At 54.5% G+C, this 23,988-nt stretch overlaps 1 protein-coding gene across 1 annotated transcript; it reads right to left on the minus strand.

Annotated features, from left to right (window-relative positions):
* Positions 1-878: 878 nt before the first annotated feature.
* Positions 879-5,362, minus strand: B3GNT7 (UDP-GlcNAc:betaGal beta-1,3-N-acetylglucosaminyltransferase 7). Its single transcript, XM_066279709.1, has 2 exons — positions 5,139-5,362; positions 879-3,271 (listed from the first exon to the last, which is right to left on the minus strand). The coding sequence occupies exons 1-2, from the start codon at positions 5,147-5,149 to the stop codon at positions 2,077-2,079; spliced, it is 1,206 nt and encodes a 401-aa protein (XP_066135806.1). The 5' UTR covers positions 5,150-5,362; the 3' UTR covers positions 879-2,076.
* Positions 5,363-23,988: the final 18,626 nt, after the last annotated feature.

Raw genomic sequence — 23,988 nt, forward strand, 5'->3', positions numbered from 1 at the left:
CCCTCATTTCCTGCTAATAAGGGTACATGAGAGATTAAATGTAGTCAGTCATATTTATACCCTGAATCATGGTTATTTTGATTATACACGTTAAGTGCTTACCACAGCGCCAGGCATATTGAATGTGCTCCATAAAATGGCAGTAACTATCATTATTATTGGGAAATCAAGACTGTGAATGCTGAAGGTTCTGGAAACTTCCAGAATGCCCTTTGTGTCTGTTTCCCGAGACGATCATCAGTAAACATTAGAAAGGCCAGGGCTGTCTATGGAGACAGCCAGGTCACACTCTATCCAAAGGTTCGGAGGATTGCTGAGGTAGTCGGAGGGCAGCCTGCGCTTCCAGATGGGCCGGATGGAACGTCACAGGAACGTCACAGGACGCAGCCAGGGCGGAAGCCACCTGGGAGCAGAGGAGGCTCGGCAGCCCACTGCAGGCAGGTCTGGGGGAGCGAGGGCTGCGAGGGTAGTCTGGGGGTCATTCCAGGAGAGCTGAGGCCAGGGTCCCCCACACCATAGCTTCCCTCAACACCGTGATCCCCGAGCCACCGACGCAGGGCTTCTTGTCTACCTAATCAATGCGTCCAGGTTGACAGAAGGGCCATCCGGGAGCCCACCCACCCCTGCATGCCCCCACCTGACCCCGCTGCCTGTCACATCAACCTCAGTGTCAGTTCTGGCCTTGCCCTCTGTGGGAGTGCACTGCTGGCTGGAAGACCCCCCTCCCCCACCCCAGTCCAGGGAACTTCGTCCTTGACTCCAACCCTTGTGGCCTCTGCTTTCTTCCTGGCACTCGCCTCGGCGGCCCTTCAAGGGGTCCTTGTGTACCCACCGGCCAAGAACAAGGAACAAGCTGTGTCTTCAGAAATCTTTGGCAACCTTGGCCCCAGAAGGCCCTCTGATGGAAATAGGAAAAGGAAGTCTCACACCAGAAAGAACCCAGTCCCCTTTTATTGAGAAAATAGTCAATCCTCAATCTTTTCCCAGGTGACTTTACCCCAAGATATCTGGCGGCATCCTCCTGCACCACCCCCAAGGACCCCTGAACTTGGGTAGGGTGCCCACAAGGGACACTCTATGACTTCCCAGGAGCAAAAGCAGGTCTGCTGAGGCCCTGGAGCAGCAGGGATCTGGAGGGGGCTGTGTGGGCCCAGGGAGGTGGGGTCCTGCTGGGTGGAGGGCGGGGAAGGGAAGAGAAGGGAAGAACACCGCCATCTCCTGAGACCTGGCGCCTCTCCCTCCAAATTTTTCATAAATAAAACTTCACAGTAACAGAGGTATGTCCGCTTCCAGGGCCAAACCGGCTGGTTTCCGGCCAGGGAGCCAGGCCTCAGAGAGGCCACAGGAGGGCCCTTGGCTGGAGCTGGTCAGGCAGCACCGTGACTTCGGGGAGAGAGCGCTGCTCTTTAGCCCTGCGTTGGGGGGTTGGGGTGGGGGTCTGCTGTCCATCCAGAGGTTCTGAGGATCGCTGAGGTAGTCCGAGGGCAGGCCGACGGGCCAGCTGGAACGGCACAGGACGCAGCCAGGGTGGAGGCCACCTGGAAGCAGAGGCTCAGGAGCCCATTCAGGCAGGTCTGGGGGAGGGAGGTAGTGCCCAGGGTGGTCTGGGGCTCTATCTCCAGGAGACCCAGGGGGCCTGTGAGCCTGCACAGGGTTGAGCTTCTGAAAGGGTCACTTGTACCCGTGGGAAGACTGAGGCATTTCACGGGAGACTCTTCCGCGAAGAAAAAGGGCGGCCACAGAGCCGTCTAGGGCCTGGCCGAGCCCATGTACCTGAGCACAGGGTTCCTTCAGAGGCCACCAGGGCCTCCCACCAGGTCGGAGGGAGCGAGGCAATGAGCCCAGGTTGGGAGAGCTGCTAGTGGCCTCGCTCCCGGATGACCTGCTCCCATCTGGGCAGCCCTGAAGGTTCCTGGGCCTCAGCTCTACTTTCCGGAGGGTGCCTCCCTCCAGCTCCCTGTGCCCCACCACGCCCAGGGGCACTGAGGCCTGGACCCTCCACTAGGCCAGCGAGGACCAAAGGCTCCGTCCGCCTGGGTGCTGCAGCTCCAGCCGCTGCCGGTGGCCAGGCCGGGGTCAGAGCACCTGGAGCTTGCGGGAGCAGGTGAGGTTGCCATGCACCAGCCTCCACATGGTCAGCAGCTCAGCGGGCAGCAGCTTGTGGACGACCAGCATGGAGCGGAAAAAGCACGGCTCCTTGTTCATGCGGCTGTTGCGGTTCCGCGAGATGCCGAAAGTCTTGAAGCCCTCGTGGGCCGTGGGCCGCACGCCCAGCACCTCCAGGCACATGCCCAGGAAGACGTCGTCGATGGGGTAGAGTTCCACGGTGTCGCAGGCATGGCGCAGGCGCCTGGCCAGGCCTCCGGCCATCAGGAAGCCGCCTCCCCCGGCGTAGGGCGGGTAGCTGGCCTTGCTGTACAGAGCCCCGGGGATGTAGTACTTGTTGTCCTTCCTGCGGATGGGCCGCGCGTGCTGCAGGACGTCCCCCACGAACAGGTCTTCCTGTGGGCTCCGGTCAGCCAGAAATTCCAGCAGGTTGGTGGGGTTGACGAAGACGTCGTCATCGCCCTTAAAGACGAAGCGGACGTTGGGGCAGTAGATGTCAAGCCACTTGAGAAAGTGGATCTCCTTGAGGGTCAGGTTGAAGAAGCTGTCAAGAAAGTCCCACTGCAGGATGTCGCCATAGAGACGGTCCTCATAGGCCAGCAGCTGCTGGTAGTGGGCCCGCTCCTCCTGCTTAGAGGCTGTGCCCAGCAGGAAGAGGGTGCGCGTGGCACCGCGGCCCCTGCCTGCCGACTCCCGCTCGAGGCCCCAGGTCTGGCGGATGGCCTCCCGCCGGTCATGCTGTGTGATGACTGACTTGATGACCACCAGCAGGTAGACGTCACCACTGCACTTTTCCGGGTGGTTCAGCAGCATGGGGAAGTACCGGCAATGGCGATAGAGCAGAAACTTTTGGAAGTGTGGCTCTAAGCTCTGAAACCAGGACTGGTGGGTCAAGTTGACATTGGCTGAGCAGTTAGTGGTGGTCACATCCCAGGTCTGAGACCCCTGTGAGGCCCTGGGCAGGGGGGTGACCAAATCCTTTGATCTCTTCCAGAAATCAATAGGGTTCATCAGGTGTCCACTCGGTTTCTGGGCCTTCTGTGGCCCTGGAGTGGGTGGCGGGGGCCCTTGCAGAAACTGGTTGGGGGTCAGACTGCGCTGGAATACTGCTACGGCCACAAGCAGGGCCAGGGACAGGCACACACTCTTGTAGACGATTCTCTTCCTGGGGGTGGGAGGAACACAGGAAAAGATGAGTCCCTGTGACCCTCTCAGCAGCCCTGGTGTGGAACTGTAGTGCCAGGTGGGCGAGTGTGTCCTGGGCATGGCCTGGAGCCCCGAGAGGTCAGAGGAGAGTTCTGCTTCCCCTCCCTGCCTGACCTCCATCCTCCAGGACCAGGGAGCCAGGCAGCACAGAGCTTAAGCACAGCACTGTGGTCAGCTGCCTCGCCACTTACAAGCTAGTGACTTTCAGGGGATTCCCTTAACTTCTCCAAATCATGATTTATTCTTCCCTGAAATGAGGACAGCATGGGCTGAAGTTCTAGCTACGGTGCTGGGCCATACAGTGGGTGGGCAATCGGGATGCTATGGGGACAACCTTTGGTACAGAGTCTGAGCAAGGCCCTTGATTGCTTTCGTTTCCTGTGCAGACCCGGTGAACCCTTGGGAGGGACAGAGGCAGGCCCTACTCTGCAGCCTGAAAGTGCCACTCGATGATGTGGGAGACTTTGGGGAGCAGGCTGTAATTTGCAATTTCCTCCCTCTACCCCATCCATCTGACCCAACAAACAGTAAAACAGCCAGGGCATCTCCTAGCATTCTATTGCCCCCTAAGCCCCAGTCTGGCCCCTCTCCCTTAACGTCACACTAGGAGAGATGCTCTACTGCCCTGGGAGGGGAACACACTCGGACTTCCACCTTCCAGGGACCCACTTGCACGGGCAACCCCTCTCACACCCATTTCAAAAGCAGAAATTATACTTTTTGCCTGGAGTGCTGACTGGCAGGCCCTGGGTTGGGGACCTGAGCCCTGGACGGCAGGACCCTTTCTCTTCAGCTCCCATTCTGGGGTGGCCATGCCACCTGCTCTGGTCTCTCCAGTGGAACCATAGGGGCTGAAGGCTCCAGGGAAAGGGCAGATCATAAAGTGTGGCCCTGCAGGGCTAGGCCAGCGGGAGATGTCCCTGATGTCCAGGTGAGGAGGTGCAGGGTGATGGGAAGAGACAGAATGCAATGTAGCAAGATAGGGGCACTGCTGAGAAGCGGGTGTGACTCCAGGACTGTTTGAAGGTCTGAGCACCCAGAGAAAGTGAAGGCTGAGCCCCACTGGAGAGGCAGTTTCCCATGGGGGCCCCAGGTTTGCGGTGCATGGGGTTGGAGGAAGACTGGGTCATCTCAGATATTGGGGTGGGGGTATGTGACCTAACACGGACCCTGAGATGGTGGGGGAGCAGAGTGCTCTGGTTCTTCAGGCCAGGGAGTTTCCAGGAAGCCCCCTACACCCCAGTGGGGAGGCCACAGTCCAGCGGGGTCACCCCAGGGGAGAGGAATGCGGTGAGGCCCCTCCACCCCGGGCCGGTTCCACTTGCACCGCCCCACTCGATTTGTAGGAAAAAATCTTTTAGGGGGTAGAAGGGAGGGGAGGGGAGAGGAGCGCCGGTCGGAGGCCCGAGCTCCTCGGGAGGAAGAAGAGCCACTGGGGTGGAGGACGGGGGTCGCCCAGGACGCAGGAGGTCCCGTAATGGAGACAAGAACCCAGCTGCCGGCGAGACCTTGAGTCCCCAGCTCACGTTGTGGGATCTGGCGGACTTGGGGTTGCAGGGGAGGGCTGAGCGCATGGGCTCCGCGGTCCCCTGCCGCCGACCGGCGGGTCCAGGCGCTGCGCACCGCCGGGCATCTCTGGCCACAGCGGCGCGAGCCAGTCTGTCCGGGGGAAACCGCGGCCAGCCCTGGACACCGAGCACGGCATCTCCCATGCCGAGAGCCGCCCGGCGTTCCCAGCCGCCCCCGGCCTCCAAGGGTGGGGAGGCCCGGGTTTCCCGCGCCCCATCCCAGGCCCCCAACCCGGCGGCGCGCCGGCCCCCACTCACCCTAGAGACATGGCGGCCCGGGCAGGGGCGGCGGCGGCGGAGCGGAGCGGAGCGCGCGGGTCGCTGCTCTGCGAGCGCGGATCCGGGACGGCAGGCGGGGACGGAGACGGGGTCCGGGCGGGCGGGGGCCGAGGCAGGGCCGCGCCCCCGCCGCCACTTTTCTCTGCCCCGCTGCCGTGGGAGGGGCGGGGAGGGGCCCGCAGGGGCGGTGGCGTCCCAGGTGCGGTGCGTTAACCCTTTCGGCGCCCCCAGCGCTCCGTCCTTGCGGCGCGCGGAGCCCGCCCATTTCTCAGAGACGGAACCCGAGGCTTTACAGGGCGAGGAGCAGTCCAAGCTCACCCGGTGCGAGCGCTGGTGGCTGAGTCGGGACTTCGTCCCTGGGTCCGCGGTTTCCCACGTGGAGCCTCCCTGGAGTCGCCAGCCCATCGGGACGAGTGGGAACCGGGATACCATCCACCTCGAGCCTCCCCCGCGGGGCAAAGCCTGGGGGCGAGGGGCAGCTCCCTCTGCCCCCATTCAGGCTTGCCCTTGGTGGGGGAGACAGAGGTAGACAGGGGTTCAGGACCCTTCTCTGTACCCCCAGGCAGCGGCCCTCTCCATTTCCGGGGTCCCTCCCCCCCTCGGTGAGCTCCCTCTCGCCACGAAAGGCCTGTCTGCCCGCCCAACCGCCTTTCTTTTCTCATTTCTTTTAATTCTAGGTATGCTTTTTAATTTTTATTATTTTTTAAGATGTATTGATTTTAGCGAGAGGAAGGGAGAGAGGAGAGAGTGAGAAGCATCTGTTCGTAGTTGCTTTACTTTTACTTTTGCATTGATTGCTTCAAGTGCCTTGTGTGGGGGGGCTCAAGCAGAGCCAGGGACCCCCTCCTCAAGCCACCACCACCTGGAGGTTTAGAACGGGTGACCTCAGTGGCCTCTGTGGACACTATGCACTGTGCCATCACCAGTGAAGCCAACTACCTTTCTTTTCATCCTCAACAAATAGTTCACTCAAAACACTTTCTGTCCCCAAGCCTTTATTCGTGTGTGTGTGTGTGTGTGTGTGTGTGTGTGTGTGTACGACACCCAGCTCCTCCTAGTGGGTGGGCCACACTAGACAGACTTTGAGGGACATTCTTGGCTCAGTGGGGTCTGCGTGATGGGTGTTTCCAGGTGACTTCCAGAGTCCTCTAACACAGTGGTCCCCAACCTTTTTTGGGCCACGGACCGGTTTAATGTCAGAAAATATTTTCACAGACCGGCCTTTAGGGTGGGACAAATAATGTACCACGTGACCGAGACAAGCATCAAGAATGAGTCTTAGACGGAAGTAACAGAGGGAATCTGGTCATTTTTTAAAAATAAAACATTGTTCAGATTTAAATATATATAAATAAAACGGAAATAATGTAAGTTATTTATTCTTTCTCTGTGGACCGGTACCAAATGGCCCACGGACCAGTACTGGTCCGCAGCCCGGGGGTTGGGGACCACTGCTCTAACAGGTAAAAACTTCCACTGCCCTACTTTCCCTGGGTGTCTGTTCTATCCTGCTCCATGCTAAGGTGTCATCATAGCATACAGAAGGAACTTAAAAATGCCCATAGAACCCAAAACAGAAGCATTTCACAGTCCAGTGAATAACAGCTAACCTTCATCAAGCAGTTACAATATGCCAGACACAACTCTGGACTGCTTCACGACTGACTCACTCCTAGAGGTATGTACTATTATTGTTCCCACTTACAAAAGCGGATACAGAGGTGCCAGGAAGTGGTAGCCCAGTGGTCCAGGTCCCATGTTTAATAAGCAAACCCAGGAGGCCTGCCTGGCTCTGGAGACAGGCTCTGGGCCCTTCTTTTAGGGAAGCAGTGACAGGGAGCTGCTTTCAAGCTGGGCTGCAAGCCCCTGAGGCCTTTTCAGCTTTTGCCTTAAGTCTCAAGGGTCCTGTGGAAAAGGAAGAACAGTCCAAGGTGCAGTAGAATTTTCCTGAATGTTACAAGCTCCAATCAAAGAATGTGAAGGGCCTTCCAGGGCGAATTCTGCAGAAGAACTGGGAGACTAGCACCTTCCCAAGTACCAGAGCAGGAGGCACCTGCAGCCCAAAGCCCCCTTGCCTGGCTGCCCGCTGTGGAGGGTCACTCTTAACCCCACTGGCCACCCATCCCACAGGGAACCAGGGACTTCACTCCACTGCCCAGGTTTCTGGGCTCTCACCTTCCACCCTGTGTGAGCTTGATGGAGGGCTAGGGGCAGGCCTGGCTAGGGACAGCCCTCCCTGCTCAGCACTGACCTTTTATCCGGAAATTGTGAGGTCTCTTCAGGTGCCTGGTGAGGCTCAGACACAGCTGTTCCCTGGGAAGGGGTTTTGAGCCCAGGTTTAGAGACCAGAGGGCTCTGTACTTCCTGACTGTCACTAGGGGCTGTGGCTTGTCCCCTTGAGACTCAATTTCCTGTGAGCAGCAGCTACATGAGATGGGGCATGTGAAGCACGCGTAGATCAGTATCTCCTATATGGTGGCATTGTGCCAGGCTGGCTGCTATTAAAATTATTATTGTTAGTAACCCAACCCACAAGGCCCCAGAACCCAGCAAGCTCAAGGAGGTGGGGTTGAGGGGGAGGGGAAGCCCCCAAGGATAACTGAATGTTTGCCAGTGGAATTTGGTCCGTGGAGAAGAACAGTTTTTCATCATGGATTCATTTCATCTGTGCCTAAGTGGAACTCAGGCTGAGGAATGGATGACGATGAAATACTCAGCTCCTGACTCGTGGGATGGGGGTTAGGGATGCAAGACCCCGGCCAGGTCCTGGGTGACTTTCACTGACAGGTTCCCCTGCCTGTCCCTATCAGTTGGGCCCTTCGCAGTGGTCCAGCCCCTCCCTGCGGGCAGAGCCCTGGCAGGTTCCTGCTGATTGTCTCCTGGCACAGCTGGGGTGGTTGAGAAAGGCCTCTGGGAAGGGGGAGGTCAGTCTGTGGATGAGAACTGCCCGGCTGCAGGCCGGTGGGGGTGGGGCGGGTTGGGGGTGGTCTGCCTGGAGTCCTGGGGGAGGGTGGGGGATGGGAGCAGCCAGCAGTGGAGGAGGTGGGGTAGGTGTTCCTGTCGTCGGGTCCTCTGTTCCCCCGAGGGGGAGGCTCTGCCCTGGAAAAGGAAACTCCGGGAGGCCCGAGGTTGGAGCCCGAGAGCTCTGCTCCCGCCCCCCTTCCCAACACCCCTTTTGCACGTTACATCCTTCTCCCTTCCTGCCTCATCCCTGCTGCCAGCTGCCTTTCCCGGTCCCTTTCCCCATCCCCATGCCCACCGTCCTGTATAATCGCCCCCCCCTCAAAATCAGCCGGAATGATCCAGACCCTGCTGGTTTGATGCAGCTACAGTGAGGCTCACCTTGGCTGGACCACCTGCTGTGCCCTTGCATGTGGGGAGTCGTCTGATAGTCCAAAGGTTGCCCTGAGTCAGCCCTTACCCAACGTGGGGCTGAGGAGGGTAAGAGAGCCGGAAGCTGGGTGTGAGGGGCCCCGGGCGCCTTGGAGGGAGACTGCTGTCTCCCAGAGGCCGCTCCACGGGGCTGGGCAGGGACCTGGGCAGGAACCAGGGCAGCGGGTGGCGAGCTGCCCTGGCTGCCATGGCTTCATTGCAGCTGTGTGAGTTCTTAATCTTTAAAGACCCTGAGCAGAAGTCTGCACTCCAGGGCAGCCATGGCCAGTGCCTCAAGTGTGGTGGGCTGCCCTTGCCCCAGAGGGTCTGTGAATTAGCCCTGGAGTGTTAGAAGCCACCTCTCTTTAGTGAAAAGCATGTCCTTGAAGATGTGTGCCAAGCAAGAAATACTGCTCGGGCCCTCTGCCTGTGCCCTGGGGCCGAACTTTCTCTGATTGGTTCAGGATACCCCCATACAATGGTCCGACTGGAGGGTTAGCCAGTCTTGGGTCATTAGGTCCTTGAATTCACCCAGAGAGATACCTTCCTGCAAAGGACAGAGAGTGGGGCTCCCTAGGGCTCCTGGGCGGTGGTGGGGAGCCTGTTTTGTGCTTCTTGCTAACAGATGCTTTAAGTGGGGTAGCATCAATTTCAATGTAATATACCATGTGGGGAGGAGGTATAGGGTGAGGCCCACTGTATTTACTTACCTCTGGTCCTTGGAGGCTGCCTATATCCACTGCAGAGAATCGTACCTATTCTACAGGGCACCGTGGGAGGGGTTGCCCGGCTCTGGGGGGCGGGGGCTGGGACCGGACAGCATACAAAGTAGGAAGAGAAACGGCCAAGAAGGCGCTAGCAGAGAGATGGGGGAAGGGCCGGGGCCGCAGGGGCCGCAGGGGTCAGGGCGGCCTGGGTTTTCAGGGTGTGGATGAACTAGTTTGGAGTCTGTGAGGTGCCCTAGCCCAAGGGCAGGGAGGGAGTTCAAAGGGACTCTTTGCAGGGTTTGCATGAGAGCAACTAAACTGACAACACCGTTGCCAGGGACCCCAAGGCGTCCTTTTGTGGCCAAATCCTGATTGAGCCACAAGACCCACCCAACACTGAGAAGGTGACATTACCACCATCAGTTAAGATATTTCAAAATTCTGGGGCCTGCCTGCAGAGCATCTGATGGGACTTGGGAAATTGTATTTTTCCAGTTTTCCAGATGGTTCTGACGTACAGGCAGGTTTGGGAGCATTTGGCATCGAGCCCCCCAATTCCAGCTTCCTTGGTCAGCCCTGGGCAAGGGCCAGCAGAGGGACACGAGCTCCTGTGAGCTCGGGGAGAGGGACCACTGGGTGGGGAGGCAGGTCTGAGGAAACTGGTGGCAGAGAGGGGGAGGGTCGAGGAATCCACTTTTCCTGGTGAAGCAGCAGGCAGCTGAGGCAGCAGAGGTGGGGCTAGGGGCTTGGAAAGAGTGGGAGAGGGTTGGATCTGAGAGAGCCAGGGAGGAGCAGCGAGGAGGTTCAGGACATGCCTGTGCACCCGGGCCACCCAGGCCCAGTGGCTCAGACAGGGATGTCCCGGGCTCCTCTGAGCGGGACAGAAACCCAGCTCAAAGTAGCTCAAGCGAAAAGGAATTTATTTGCCGTGTGACAGTGTTGGGTAAACAAGTGGGTCTTTTTTAGGTTCGCTCGCTTGCATGGGGGCAGCGCCCTGTGTATACGCAGCGCTGTGTGTTTACAGTCTATGGAAGGCTGTGGGTGCTGCCCTCCAGGAGGCAGGTTGCAGGTTGTGGACTGCCTGCCTCCATAGGGGCCATCGTTTGCTGTTGTTTGCTGGAGAAGGGGTTTGTTCCCCCAGCCTGTTTTGCTGAAGAGTGCAGAGAGAGGAGGAGAACCGAGGGGTTTGGGAGCCCTGATATCACCTGGCCTGTTTGGCTGGGGAGTGCTGAGGCTGGGGGCGGGGGCTGAGATGGAGAAGGGGAAGCCGTCTTCCCTGCCTGTTTGCTTGTCCGTCCGCGGTTACGAGACTCTAATAAACAGAATGGCCCACCATTCTCTGGCTCCACTGTTCCTTTACTGTCTGCCCGAATCCAATGGGAACGTGCATGGTCACGGCGTCGGCCACTGGCCTTACAGACAGGAAACCCTGTCCCTTGGGGAAGAGATGCCGGCCATTTGCCAAAGCCCCTCGGACTCTTAAATCGCCCTCCCAAACAGCCCCTCTAATACCAGGAGCCCGAGAGGGAAGAAGAAAGGGATGGTGACTGCATGGGAAATGTCTCCACATGGTTTCCTGGCAGGTCTCTCTCCTGGCTGGGAGGGGCCCGAGGCTGGCCAGAGGGGTGGGCAGAGCTCTCTCGGGGCTGGGCACTCCCTGGCCCCCTCTCTGCGCCTGGGTTCCCTCAGGCTGGTTTGGGGCGGCCAAGTCCACCCATGGCTTTGAGGTGTGATAGCCAGGCATGTGGGCCTGGAGCTGGGCAGTGGAGAAGAGAAGCCAGAGTTCAGAAAGGCCCAGGAACCAGTCTGGGCGGGGGCGGAGGGGCTGGGCGGGCGGGAATGGAAGGAGCGCTCCCTGTGTGCTGCCCGGACACACCCCAGGCCCCAGTGGGCAGGGCATGGGGGGCACACGCACACAGACACACTCTCTCTCAGATACAGAGAGACACACACACACTCACAGCAGACACACACAGAGCCACACAGGCAGGCAAATAACACACCCAAGACAGACAGTCACACAAACATGCTCACACTCAGAAACGCATACAACACACACACTCGCAGGTCAGACACATTCACACAGAAGCATGTTCAAGAGAGGCACAGTCCCAGTCATACATACGCACATGAAACACAAGCACACACAAGAAGAAGCCCCCCCCCCCATACATATTTCCAGAGAGAGATGCACACGCATACCTGGACACATCCACAGACACACATATACCATTGTACATGCGTGCGTGTACACGCGCACACACACACACACACACTCATACACACACCGGTGGCCTTTCCAAGGTGGGAGGGCCTCTCTCAACCAGCTTATCTGCTACTGCCTGGCAGCTATTGGGAACTTGGGAATGGCTCAGGCCCAGGCTGACCCCCACTGCATCCAGGCCTCTGGGTACTGCCCACGGGCCCTTGACACCCCCCACCAGCCCTTACCCCTGCCCTAGCCACCTTGGTCTTCTGCTTCCGTTCACCCAGATGCCAGCTTCCTTCTGCTCAAGTGCACCCTCCCTTCTGACAAGTGAACTCCTGCTCATCCTTCAAAACCCAGCTCAAATGTCCCCACCCCTCCCCTGGCGGGCATCACATCTGTCTGTCCCTCCTCTACCTGTCCCACCAAGCTGGGTACAACTGAGAGCAGGGACAGGCCTTTCTGTGTTCCTGGGAGCACAGGGGAGGGGCGGTACTGGTGCCTGTCTGTTAAGTAGCCCAGGGAGTGACTTCCACTATTGGCTGCCGGGAGGAGACCCTGGCAGCGAGGAGGGCAGTCTCGCCTGGGCCATATTCAGAGGACGACTGGGTGTGCCCACCTCAGGGAGCCTTGCATGGCCCAGACAGATTTGTAGAGCTCTGGCCCCGCCCCCAGCACACACGTTCAAACTCACACTGACACGCATTCACACTCGGGTGGGCATTGTGCCCCCTCGTCCTGGACAGCTGGGCTGCTCCCTCCCCCCAGGCCACCAGTGACTCACATCCCTGCCCGCCAGGCGGCTGGCTTGGGCACACACAGCCTCCTTTCAGCCCCTCGGCCTCAAACACTAGCTCAGTCTTCCCTCCCGGGGCCAGCCTGGCCTCCCGGCCTGGCAGCTCAGCCCACGGGGAGGCCGCGCAGAGGCCTTCTCTGCAGAGCACAGGGCTCCTGTCTCTCGTCACCCGGCTCTTGTCCAAGCCAGCCCTGAATGGCTGCCTTTTCATGGCCGAGAGCCTGGCCAGATGCATTCTGGGCAGCTCTGTTCCCACCAGTGAGGCCAGAGAACTGTTGCCATGGGGCTGCCACCACAGACAGGGACCGAGCGGCAGGGGCCCCTGGAGCTCAGAGTCCTGAGGTCCCTCCAAGTCCTACAAAGACTTTTCTTCTCACATACCCTCCCACCCGCTTCCCCAGTGGCCCTGAGCAGCCCAGTCAAGCACGAGTTGTTATTTATTATTCCCATTTTCTGGAGGAGATGACGGAGGTCAGGGTAAGGTCAGCTGCTGCTGAGTGGCAGAGCTGAGACCCGGTCTTTGTAAGGAAGAGTTAACAACATGATGGACCGCGTGGCAGTCCAACTGAGCCAGGTGCCCCGGACAGGGGTCCACGGGTAGGCACTCTGTGACGACGGCCACAAAGTCAGTTCTGGGTTTTGTACCCAGCACCTCTCCCTCCTAGTTTCAGGGTGGGCGTGGCACCCTCCCTTATGTCCCCTCCCACCCCTGGCAGTGTGCCCGGTCCCAGGGGTGAGCCTATGACTCATCAGGGTTCTGCCCTGCGGAGTTTTAAGAAGGAACTGGCAGAGGGTCACTGGTTTGCTCTCTGATCACAGGGCTCTTGAGCCTATGACTCTGAACATACTGGGGCAATGTGGTACCACGTGCACCCCGTGGTTCCCCTCTCTGCAGTGGAAGAGACCAAAACACTCAGAGCGAAACAGAAACTGGCATCTGACAAGGGCAGAGCCTGTCTGGAGGCCCTGTGGTGGAAATACAGTGTCCCTTCTGCAAAGATATCCGTGCCCTCAGCCCCGGCACTTGTGACTGTTAGGTTGTGCTCAAAAGGGGATGCAGATGTAATTAAGGTAACAGACTTTAAAATGGAGTAGTTATCCTGATTGTCCCGGTGGGCCCAATTTAATCACAAGAGCCCTTGAAAGCAGAGGACCCGTCTGGCTGGAGGTGGCCTAGATGCAGCAAAGGGAAAAGTCAGAGATTCCCGGCAAGAGAGGGATTTGACATGCCTTTACTAGTTCTGAAACACGGAGCCCTGCTTGTGGCCCAGAGACCAGAGGGAGGCCTCTGGGAGCTAAGGACAACATCTAGTTAACAGCCAGTAAGGACATGGGGACCTCCGTCTTGCAACTACAAGGAACTGGATTCTGCGCACAGTTGGAATGAGCTTAGATGCAGATGCTTCCGGAACCTCCCCATAAGAACGTAGCTGGCCAACACCTTGAGACCGAACCTTGTAAAATTCTGAGCAGAGGCCTGACCAGGCAGTGGCGCAGTACATAGAACGTTGAACTGGGATGCAGAGGACCCAGGTTCGAGACCCCAAGGTTGCCAGCTTGAGCGCGGGCTCATCTGGTTTGAGCAAAAAGCTCACCGGCTTGGACCCAAGGTCCCTGGCTCCAGCAAGGGGTTACTTGGTCTGCTGAAGGCCCACGGTCAAGGCACATATGAGAAAGCAATCAATGAACAACTAAGAAGTTGCAACGCGCAACGAGAAACTAATGATTGATGCTTCTCATCTCTCTCCGTTCCTGTTTGTCTGTCCCTGTCTATCTATGCCTCTATTAAAAAAAAAAATTCTGAGCAGAGAAATTAGCCGAGCCCACCCGGACTTCGAACATACAGAAGTGTGAGCGAATAAATCTGAGTCGTCTCAAGCCACTAAGTTTGTGGTGATTTGTTACAGACGCATTAGGAAGATAATACAGGTCCGAAGAACTGGTGCCACTTTATCTCCCTTGATTTGGTTAAAAGCACTTATAATTTTTGTTGGTAGTTTTTGTCACCCATGATTCAAGATTCCTGACTGATGCCATTATTTTTATTTTATGTTTCCATTCATTTGAGAGAGAAATAGAGAGAAGTGAAACTCACTGTTCTACTTAGTTGTTCCACTTAGTTGTGTACTCATTGACTGCTTCTCATACATGCCCTGACTGGGGATCGAACCTGTGACCTCAGTGTGCTGAGATGATGCTCTATCCACTGAGCAACCCAGCCAGGGCTGATGCTATTATTTTTATGACTCCTTCACTGTTTCTCAGACAGCCTGCCCTCATGGGCTGGTAGAAGACAGAGCACCCAGAAATTGGGGTAGTCACCACCAAACAGGCTGGGAGACAGCACAGGGCTCAGGCGGCCCAGCTCTGCCCCCTCCTGACTGGGCTGGATCCCTCCCTTCCCTCAAGCAGGGCTGAGGTTACTACGGGGAGAGCCAGTGCCTGGGAGTCAGGGAGAAGTGACTTGTCTGAGAATGTCTCGTGGCAGTTTGATCAAAGCTTGTGAAGTTTGGCAGGGTCAAAAGACAGACAGGTTCCAGTCCAAGATGGCGACAAAGGGGCCCCTGGACTCACCTCCTCCCACAGACAGACCACAATAGCTACAACACATACATCGAAAAGGGTAGGAAAGGCTGAGACACTTACTATAAACCCACTCCAGCACATGCAGCTGTGAGGAGACTCAGAAATACCAGCTTCTACCTGAGGGGTGAAGAGTTTGGACTCAACTTTTAAGTCTTCCCCCCGGGGAATGGGGTCCCAAACACCTTTAAAAGAGACTCACCAAACCATAGAAAACAAAGAAATAGTTCCTAGCTTGACCAGGTGGCAGCGCAGTGGGTAGAGCATCAGCCTGGGACCCTGAGGACCCAGTTTTAAAACCCCAAGGTCACTGGCTTGAGCCCAAAGATCGCTGTCTTGAAGCCCAAGGTCGCTGGCTTGAGCAAGGGGTCACTGACTCTGCTGGAGCCCCCAGTCAAGGCACATGTGAGAAGCAATCAATAAATAACTAAGGGGACGCAACTATTGAGTTGATGCTTCTCCTTTCTCTCCCTTCCTGTCTGTCCCTACCCGTCTCTCTCTCTCACACAGACACAAAAAAGAAATAGTTCTTAGCCAGCTGTCCCTTCAAGGGCTCTATCAAAATTCCAATGACATTTTTTCACAGGAAAAAAAATTCTAAAGCTTATATGGAACAATACACCCCAACTAACCAGTGTTGAGAAAGAACAACAAATCTAGAGGCATTAAATTTCCCGATTCAAACCATATTACAAAATTATAGTAACAATAGCTGTATGGTACTGGCAAAAGAACAGACACATAGGTCAATGGTACAGAATAGGAAGCCCAGAAATAAACCCACATATATGTTCAATTAATTGTAATATAATTCAATTACATATATAATTATATTCAATTGGATATATATATTTAATTGATTTATCACAGAAGAGTCACAACATATAATGGGGAAAGAAGAGTCTCTTTAATAAATGGTGTTGGGCCTGACCTGTGGTGGCGCAGTGGATAAAGCGTTGAACTGGAAATACTGAGGTCGCCGGTTTGAAACCCTGGACTTGCCTGGTCAAGGCACATATGGGAGTTGATGCTTCCAGCTCCTCTCCCACTTCTCTCTCTCTGTCTCTCCTCTCTCTCTCTCTGTCTCTCTCTGTCTCTCCCTCTCCTCTCTAAAAAAATGAATAAAAAAAATGGTGTTGGGAAAACTGGACAACCACATGCAAAAGAATAACATTTATATCACACTGAAAATTAAATGAAAATGAATTAAAAACTTGAATGGATTATGACCTGAACCTATAAAACTTCCAGGAAAAAACATAGAGGGTAACTTCCTTGACATTGATCTTGGCAATTTTTTGGACTTTTTTTGGATTTGACACCAAAGGAAATACAACAAAAGCAAAATCAAATAAGTAGAATTGCCTCAAACTAAGAAGCTTCTGCACAGCAAAGGAACCCATCATCAAAGAGAAAGGGCAACTTACCGAATGGGAGAAAATATTTGCAACCCACATATCTTATAAGGGGTTATTAACCAAAAAAATATATAAAACTCATACAATTCAATAGCAAAAAACAAACAAGCAAGCAAACAAACAAAAAACAACCAAACAATTTGATTAAAAAATAGGCAGAGGACCTGAAAAGATATTTTCCCAAAGAAGACACACAATGGGCCACAGATACATGAGAAGGTGCTCAATATCACGAATCATCAGGGAGATGCAAATCAAAACCACAGTAAGATATCTCCTCACACCTGTTAGAATGGTTATTATCCAAAAAGACCACAGACAACGAGTGTTGGCGAGGATGTGTAGGAAAGGGAGCTCTCACACACTGTTGGTGGGAATATGAATTGGTGCGGCCACTATGGGAAACAGTATGGAGGGTTCAAAAAAAATACTAAAACTAGAACTACCATATAATTCAGCAGTCACATTTCTGGGTAGTATTTATTTGAATAAAATGAAAATAGGTATTGAAAAGCTATCTGCACTTCCTGGTTCATTGTAACATTATTCACAATAGCCAAGACAGGGAACAGCCTAAGTGTCCATCAACAGTTGAATGGATAAAGATGTGAGACACACACACACACACACACACACACACACACACACACACACACACACGCACGCAATGGAATATTATTCAGCCATGAGAAAGAAGGACATTCTACCATCTGTAACAACATGGACGGACCTTGCAGGCACTGCTAAGTGAGATAAATCAGACAGAAAGATGACGACTGCAGGGTATCACCATATGTGGATTCTAAAAAAAAAAAAAGACTCAGACACATAGTAGAGAAGTAGTTGCCAGGAGCTGGCATGGGGAGATAGGGAAAATGTGGTGAAATTGCAGCTGGAAGGTGGAGAAGGTAAGGTCTGAGGACCTGATGTAAAGCATGGTGACTGTGCTCGGTGACACTGCATTTTACAACTAAACTTGGCCGAGGGAGTAAAACCTGAATGCTCTCCTACACGCACAAAGGGGTGGATATGTGAGGTGATGTGTTCATTACCCAGACGGGGGAAATTCTTTCACACTGTGTAGGTATATCAAATCACCACGAGTCACACTTTCTATGTTTTACCATGTTATATTGTCAATTAGACCTCAATAAAGCTAAAAATAAAAAGACAGAAAATCACGATTCAGAGGAAGATTTGCAGCAAAAGGATAGGAAAGGCTAGGAAAAAAAAAAAAAGAAATGCCCCAGGACACAAATGGTGCAAAGAAAACTAACGTAGTTCACAGAAGGAGAAAGGCTAGTGCCCAAACAAGTGAGAAACAAATAAAGCAGAAGCAGAAAGAAGGAAGGCAGGGAGGGAGGGAAGGAGGGAGGGGGGGAGAGAAGGAGGGAGGAAAGGAAGAGAGAGGGCTGGAAGAGAGGAAAGGAAAGAAAGAAGAAAGAAAGGGAAGAGAGATGCCCCTTTTCACAGAATGTCTGCAGATGGCCCCCTCCCTGCCCAGGTCGCCCCCTGCAGCTGCTTCGTGCTCTTCCTCCCTCCCTTCCGTGTCATCTCAGGGCCATCCGCCCTTGTCCTCCAGTGGGACCTTAAGCGGCCCCCTGAGTCATGTTTCTCCGAGTCTCTGGTCCTGCACATCTAGGGCCAAAGCCCCTCTCAGTCTGCAGACACCCCCCCCCCCCCGGGGCTCTGCCTTTCACAAGCATGGGTTGAACAGTGAGGGCACACAGGCCAAGTACCGGGGGCTGGTATGGAAACGCACATTTTTTAGATACAACATCAAAAGCATGCTTCATAAAACTCCTCAAGCTCAAGAGTTTCTGCTCCTTGAAAGACATTTGGAAAAGAATGAAAAGATAAGCCGTATAGACTGGGAGAAACTATGTACAAAGCACACATCTGATAAGGCTTGTGTCTAGACGATGTAAAGAACTCTTGAATCAAATAATTTGAAAACAAACAACCCAGTGAAAAAAGTGAGCCAATGATTTGAACGGATGCCTCACCAAGAAGATACACAGATGGCAAATAATCAGATGAAAAGAAGGCTCCACATCACTGGTCATTAGGGGAGTGTGGAGGAAACCTCAGTGCGAGACCATGAGGCACGTGCTAGAATGTCCTAACAACAAGGTTGACCAACCATATCAAGTGTCGCCCGAGGGTTTGGAGACCCTGGAACTCTCAGACTCGGTTGGTGGGAATGTAAATCGGTACAACTTTGAAAACCAGTTGGGCAGTTAATAAGTTAAACATATCCTTACCACAGGGACCCATCCATTTCATTCCTAAATATTTACCGTATTCCCCATGTATAAGACAATCTTGTGTATAAAGCGCACCTTAATTTTGGGGCTTGAAATTTGAAAAAAAAAGTATTACATAAAGTTATTGAACTCAAGTTTTATTCATCACAAAATTCATACAAACTCCTCATCACTGTCAAAACTCCCATCCATTAGCTTGTCCTCGTCTGTGTCTGATGATGAATCACGGTCTTCAACAATGAGCGCAAAAACAAGCACGAAAAAGCGGGAAATGCAAGTAAAAAACCTACAACCACTGTATAAGACACACGAGTTTTTAGACCCCAAAGTTTTCGGAAAAAGGTGCGTCTTATACATGGGGGAATATGTTACCGAAGGAAAACAAAATGCGTCTCTACACAAAAGACTTGTACGTGAACATTCACAGAAGCTTTATTTGTAGTAGCCAAACGTACCAATGTGGTATATCTACACAATGGAATACTACTCAGTAATGAAAAGGATTAAATTGCTGATACACGCCACGGCAGGAATGAATCTGAAGATAATTACGCTGAGCCAAAGAAGCCGGACAAAGGAGAACGCCGACAGCATGATTCTATCGTACGTCTGTGTAATTCTGGAAAGTGCAAACAGCCTGTAGTGGCGGCAGAAACAGGCTCAGAGATGGGGGAGAGGTGGAAGGAGAGTCTACGGCAGGGCGTGAGGAACTTTCAGGCGCTGGGTCTGTTAGCTTGGTGGTCGATGGTGATGGTTTCTTGGGTGTTTACACATAGATTGGACCACAGCGTGCACTTCAGACACATGGAATGGACTGTACGTCAATGGAGCCTCAATCATTAAAAAGAAGAAGACGGCCTGACCTGTGGTGGCGCAGTGGATAAAGCATTGACCTGGAACGCTGAGGTCACCAGTTCAAAACCCTGAGCTTGCCTGGTCAAGGCACATATGGGAGTTGATGCTTCTTGCTCCTCCTCCTTTCTCTCTCTCACTCTCACTTTCTCTTCTCTAAAATGAATGAATAAATAAAAATTTAAAAAAAGAAGAAGAAGAAGGCTGTGCCACAGGCCCCCGGAGGGAGTCTGTGGGCTGCAGGGAAGACACAGCCAGGAGTCCCTCCAGAGTGTGGGGGGCTCAGGACGGCATCCTGAATTGAGCTCTGAAGCCCTGGTGCTCAGGGTGTGGTGGGCCACTCAGTGGAAATGCAGATTCCAGGCCCCCGGCCCTGCCCAGGTGACTCCTGCATATTCAGGTCTGAGCATGTGTCCACCTGGACCGGACACTGTGGGGAGCAGTCTAGGCCCTTCCTGCCCTTACAGAGTTCATCAGCAACCCCCCACACACAGTGTGCCTGAGTGGTGACAGGAAGTGGGCAGGAAAGGACTCCCGGGAGCTGGCATCGCAGCCGAAGCCCAAGGAGGAATGGGGGTGTGGGGGAGGGTAGGCAGGGGCCAAGGCATACGTCAGCCAAGTAGATAGAGGAAGGAGCTGGGGCCAAAAGCAACCCAACCCCATGTCTCCTGGGGGCCAAGCCCCCCCCTTCCCCGTCCAGGGACCTGCAGGGCCTTCCTGCCTGGTCCAGCCCAGCCCAGCCCCTCCATCTCCCCCCCCAGCCATCGCCTGGCTGCCAGTCTTGCTTCCCTGGCACAGGGGCAGGGTCTCAGAAACCGGGACCCTGTCCAGAAAGTGACAGTGCAGGGACAGTACAACACGCACACCAGGGGCTGTGTCCCTGCCCCCTGGAGCCCCAGAGCACTCCTGTCACCGGGAGGACATGACTCTGGCCGGTGTTAGCCGCGAGAGGTGCTTCTGACGCTGCTGCGGTGACATCCACTTCGTGTGGCTGGCCCTCCTGCAGTGCTTGCACTAGATAACAGCCCTGGAGTTAGACTAAGTGTCATTTCCTGGCATGACTTCCCTGGGGCCTCGGTATCACATCCCCCACCTCCCGGTACTTTCCCCTTGGGCGCCCCTTAGGTAAGATCACCATGGAGCTACCAAACCCCTGTTTTTTGGTTTGAACTGACCAATCCAGCCTTTAGTCCAGGAACCCCTAGAAACACCCCCCGCAGACCCCACCCAGGGTGTGTGCCCAGTTCCTGCTGCCGGCATTGCGCCCGCCCCTGCCTCCACCTCCCCGTGCGGGGAGCCGTGTACCTCCTCCAGGATCTGTAAGTAACCACCCTCTCCATACCACTGTCCTCTGTGGGCGCCCGCCCAGGGCTCCGCGTAACAAATACTGATTTAACTAAACCGTACTCCTTCACGTCCCAGCGCAGAGCAGCCCCACGGGACATTTGCTGGATGGAATTGAGGCGGGGAGCTTACGCCCCAGTGGGTAAGCAACCCTGAGAGGTCCAGGCCTGAGAAGGGAGGCGAGTCCTGACCACCTTCCACGGTAGGTCATGCCCAGGTCAGGTTCTGTTCCCCTGGATCCTCATCCTTCCGTAGGGACGTGGCCTCACCACGTGACCTGCTTTGGCCAGCGGGAGAGCAGTAATGCGACGACAGTGGACACTTGCACAGCCTGACCTGTCCTCCTGCAGATGGAACTGAGGCCGCCATGTGGACGAGCCCAAACTAGCCGGCTGGAGGCTGGGAGGCCTCACGCAGAACCCAGGACCCGGCCAGTAGCCACTGCCAGGCACGGCTGAGGCCCTCGACTGCCCACTCACCACAGAGACACGCCGGGTTTGCCCAAGCCCAGCAGCACTGCCCGTCCGAGCCCAGCTGCCGTTGCTGAGCCACATAATTATAAAACTATATAGTCAGTGGTTGCTTTTAGCTTTTAAGTTTTGGGGGTAGTTTACGTTCAAAAGCTAACGGAGCCTGACCAGGCGGTGGCGCAGTGGATAGAGCGTCGGACTGGGATGCGGAGGACCCAGGTTCAAGACCCCGAGGTCGCCAGCTTGAGCGTGGGCTCATCTGGCTTGAGCAAGGCTCACCAGCTTGGACCCAAGGTTGCTGGCTCGAGCAAGGGGTTACTTGGTCTGCTGAAGGCCCGCGGTCAGGGCACATGTGAGAAAGCAATCAATGAACAACTAAGGTGTTGCAACAAAAAACTGATGATTGATGCTTCTCATCTTTCCGTTCCTGCCTATCTGTCGTCCCTATCTATCCCTCTCTCTTGACTCTCTCTGTCCCTGTAAAAAAAAAAAAAAAAAAAAGCTAACAGAATTGCTTTTTCTTTTCTTTTTTTTTTTTTAAATTAGCAAGAGAGACAGAGAGAGAAACAGACAGGGAGATGAGAAGCATTAATTCTTCATTGCAGCACCTTAGTTGTCCATTGATTGCTCTCTCTTATATGTCTTGACCCTGGGGCTACAGCAGACCAAGTAACTCCTTGCTCGAGCCAGCAACCTTGGGCTTCAAGCCAGTGATGTTTGGGCTTAAGCCAGCAACCATGGGGTCATGTCTGTGATCCCACACTCAAGCCAGCAACCCGCACTCACGCCAGATAAGCCCATGCTTAAGCCAGTGAGCTTGGGGTTTTGAACCTGGGTCCTCCACATCCCAGTCCGACACTATGCACTGTATCACCGCCTGGTCAGGTGGAATCGCTTCTTAGCACAACTTCCCACTGACAGGGTCTGCAGGGGTTAATAAAGATGGGCAGGCCCAGCCCCCAGACTATCAGCACACTGGATGAGCAAGGAGGAGCCCCCAGAACCCAGGTGGGGACAGGAGGAGGCTTGGGGAGCATCCACTTTGCATACAAAATGAAAGGGCGTGCCCCCAAACTCAGTAGTCAAGACAAATAATATTTTAATGCAATATTAAAAAAAAAATCAAATCACTAAACTCTGCCCCGTGGACTGGCTGGCTGCCTGTTTTTGTAATAAAAGTTTCATTGGAATCTGGGCTGGGCTCAGATCTTGTTTTTATTAAAAAGTTTAATATTTTGTCATGGACTTTTTTGGGTATATCATTCTTATATATTTGTGCATTTGTTTTTTATTTAGCTCTTTTGATGGGGGCCAAATCCTTCCCAACTTACTGAGTGACTCCTGGTATCTGACTGTATCTCAAACCTCTACCTGACTGTTATGTTCCCACTTAGGGTCATACTCTGAGCTGTTTCCAGACACTGAAACACTTGCTGTGAATGGAGCAAATGCGATTAAGGCCTACTCAGGAGAAATCAGGGGCCTAGGTAACCAGAGAGCCAGCATCAGTTCCAGGGGCAGAGGAGCCAGTCTTCCTGAGGGCCCGCTATTTTTCAAAAGCCCCCCGGAACGGTCTCTGTGGCTTCCCTGCCAGTTCTCACAGGCTGACCCTAGGAGCCGGAGGGTACACCTCCAGATGACCTGTGAGGCCTTTTGGTTTATTCGTGCACAGGTGACCCTCGCTTTTCCAAAGTCCGGTTTTACGGAAGCCCTATACCGTTACTTGTTTTTACTATTCGAAAGAGATCTGGAAAGGGTTTCCACCATGAGGGAAAAGGGGCGAGCAGGGAAAATAGTGTTCTGTGTGTCTGGCAGGGAGCCCGTGGGAGGCAGGGCTCCAGAGCAGCAGGGAGGCCCCACCAGGCTCCATCCCGGGGAACCACACTCAGCATCTCAGCATCTCAGCATCCAGCCGCCGCGGCTTCAAACCGGGCCTGTGAGCCTCAGTGCCTCCCCTCGATTTGAGCTGCGCTTCCGTTCGCAAGACGTGCTCCTAAAGGCACCAGAGGAAGCTGACGAGAACGTAAGGGTGTTACGCCTCACGTAAACCTGGATGCAATTAAGTGTTTTGATCGTGGTGAACCAAGTAAGGACGTTGTATAATTAATGGTAATTATTTCCCTGTAATTAATGGTAATTGTTTCTTCGCTATGGCTTATGAAAGGTTTCACAGAAAGCTCTATTTTTGAATAGCGGGGAAACCTGCCTTTGCTCGCATGCACCCCTTGCCCTTAGGTCTTGTTCACATCAACTCCAGTGAACTCAGGGAGGCCAGCAGAGAGCTGGAATGCTCAGTTTCCTTCCAGCCCCTCAGCCGGGGCTGTAGAACCGTGTGTCCGCCAGCAGCGAGGACACGCCAGGTGTGGTCGGAGGCCTGGGCACTGTTTGCTTTCCCAGGAGAAACGCCCAGGCCACACCTGCTGGTCTCCAGGTAGTCTGACCTTGAGAAGGATACTCCCCATCTCTAAAAGACAGTCTGTTCTTTTCCCGAAATGGCCAGACATGGACAAATCAGACTTGAGCTCATCCGAAGGCTGGAGGGGGGGGAACAGCCCTCACGCCAGGGAGGCACTGGGCGGAACTCCGCTCCCTCCGGAGTTCTGGAGCCTGCTGCTCCCACGCCAAGGCAGGGCAAGGCCGTGCCAGTCAGTGGCATCTGAGGAATCCGGAGGGGGTGGACTCGCTGGGGAGCGCGGGAAAGAGCTTTTCCATTACGTTCCTCTGCCTTCCCAACTGTTCACCTGAAGCGGGCTCAGCTTTCCTGTGTGCCCGCATCAGCGGCACGGAGACCAGCACCTGTGCTTGCTCTTTCAA

Source organism: Saccopteryx bilineata, chromosome 5 (genome assembly GCF_036850765.1).
Source record: "Saccopteryx bilineata isolate mSacBil1 chromosome 5, mSacBil1_pri_phased_curated, whole genome shotgun sequence".
Taxonomy (NCBI): domain Eukaryota; kingdom Metazoa; phylum Chordata; class Mammalia; order Chiroptera; family Emballonuridae; genus Saccopteryx; species Saccopteryx bilineata.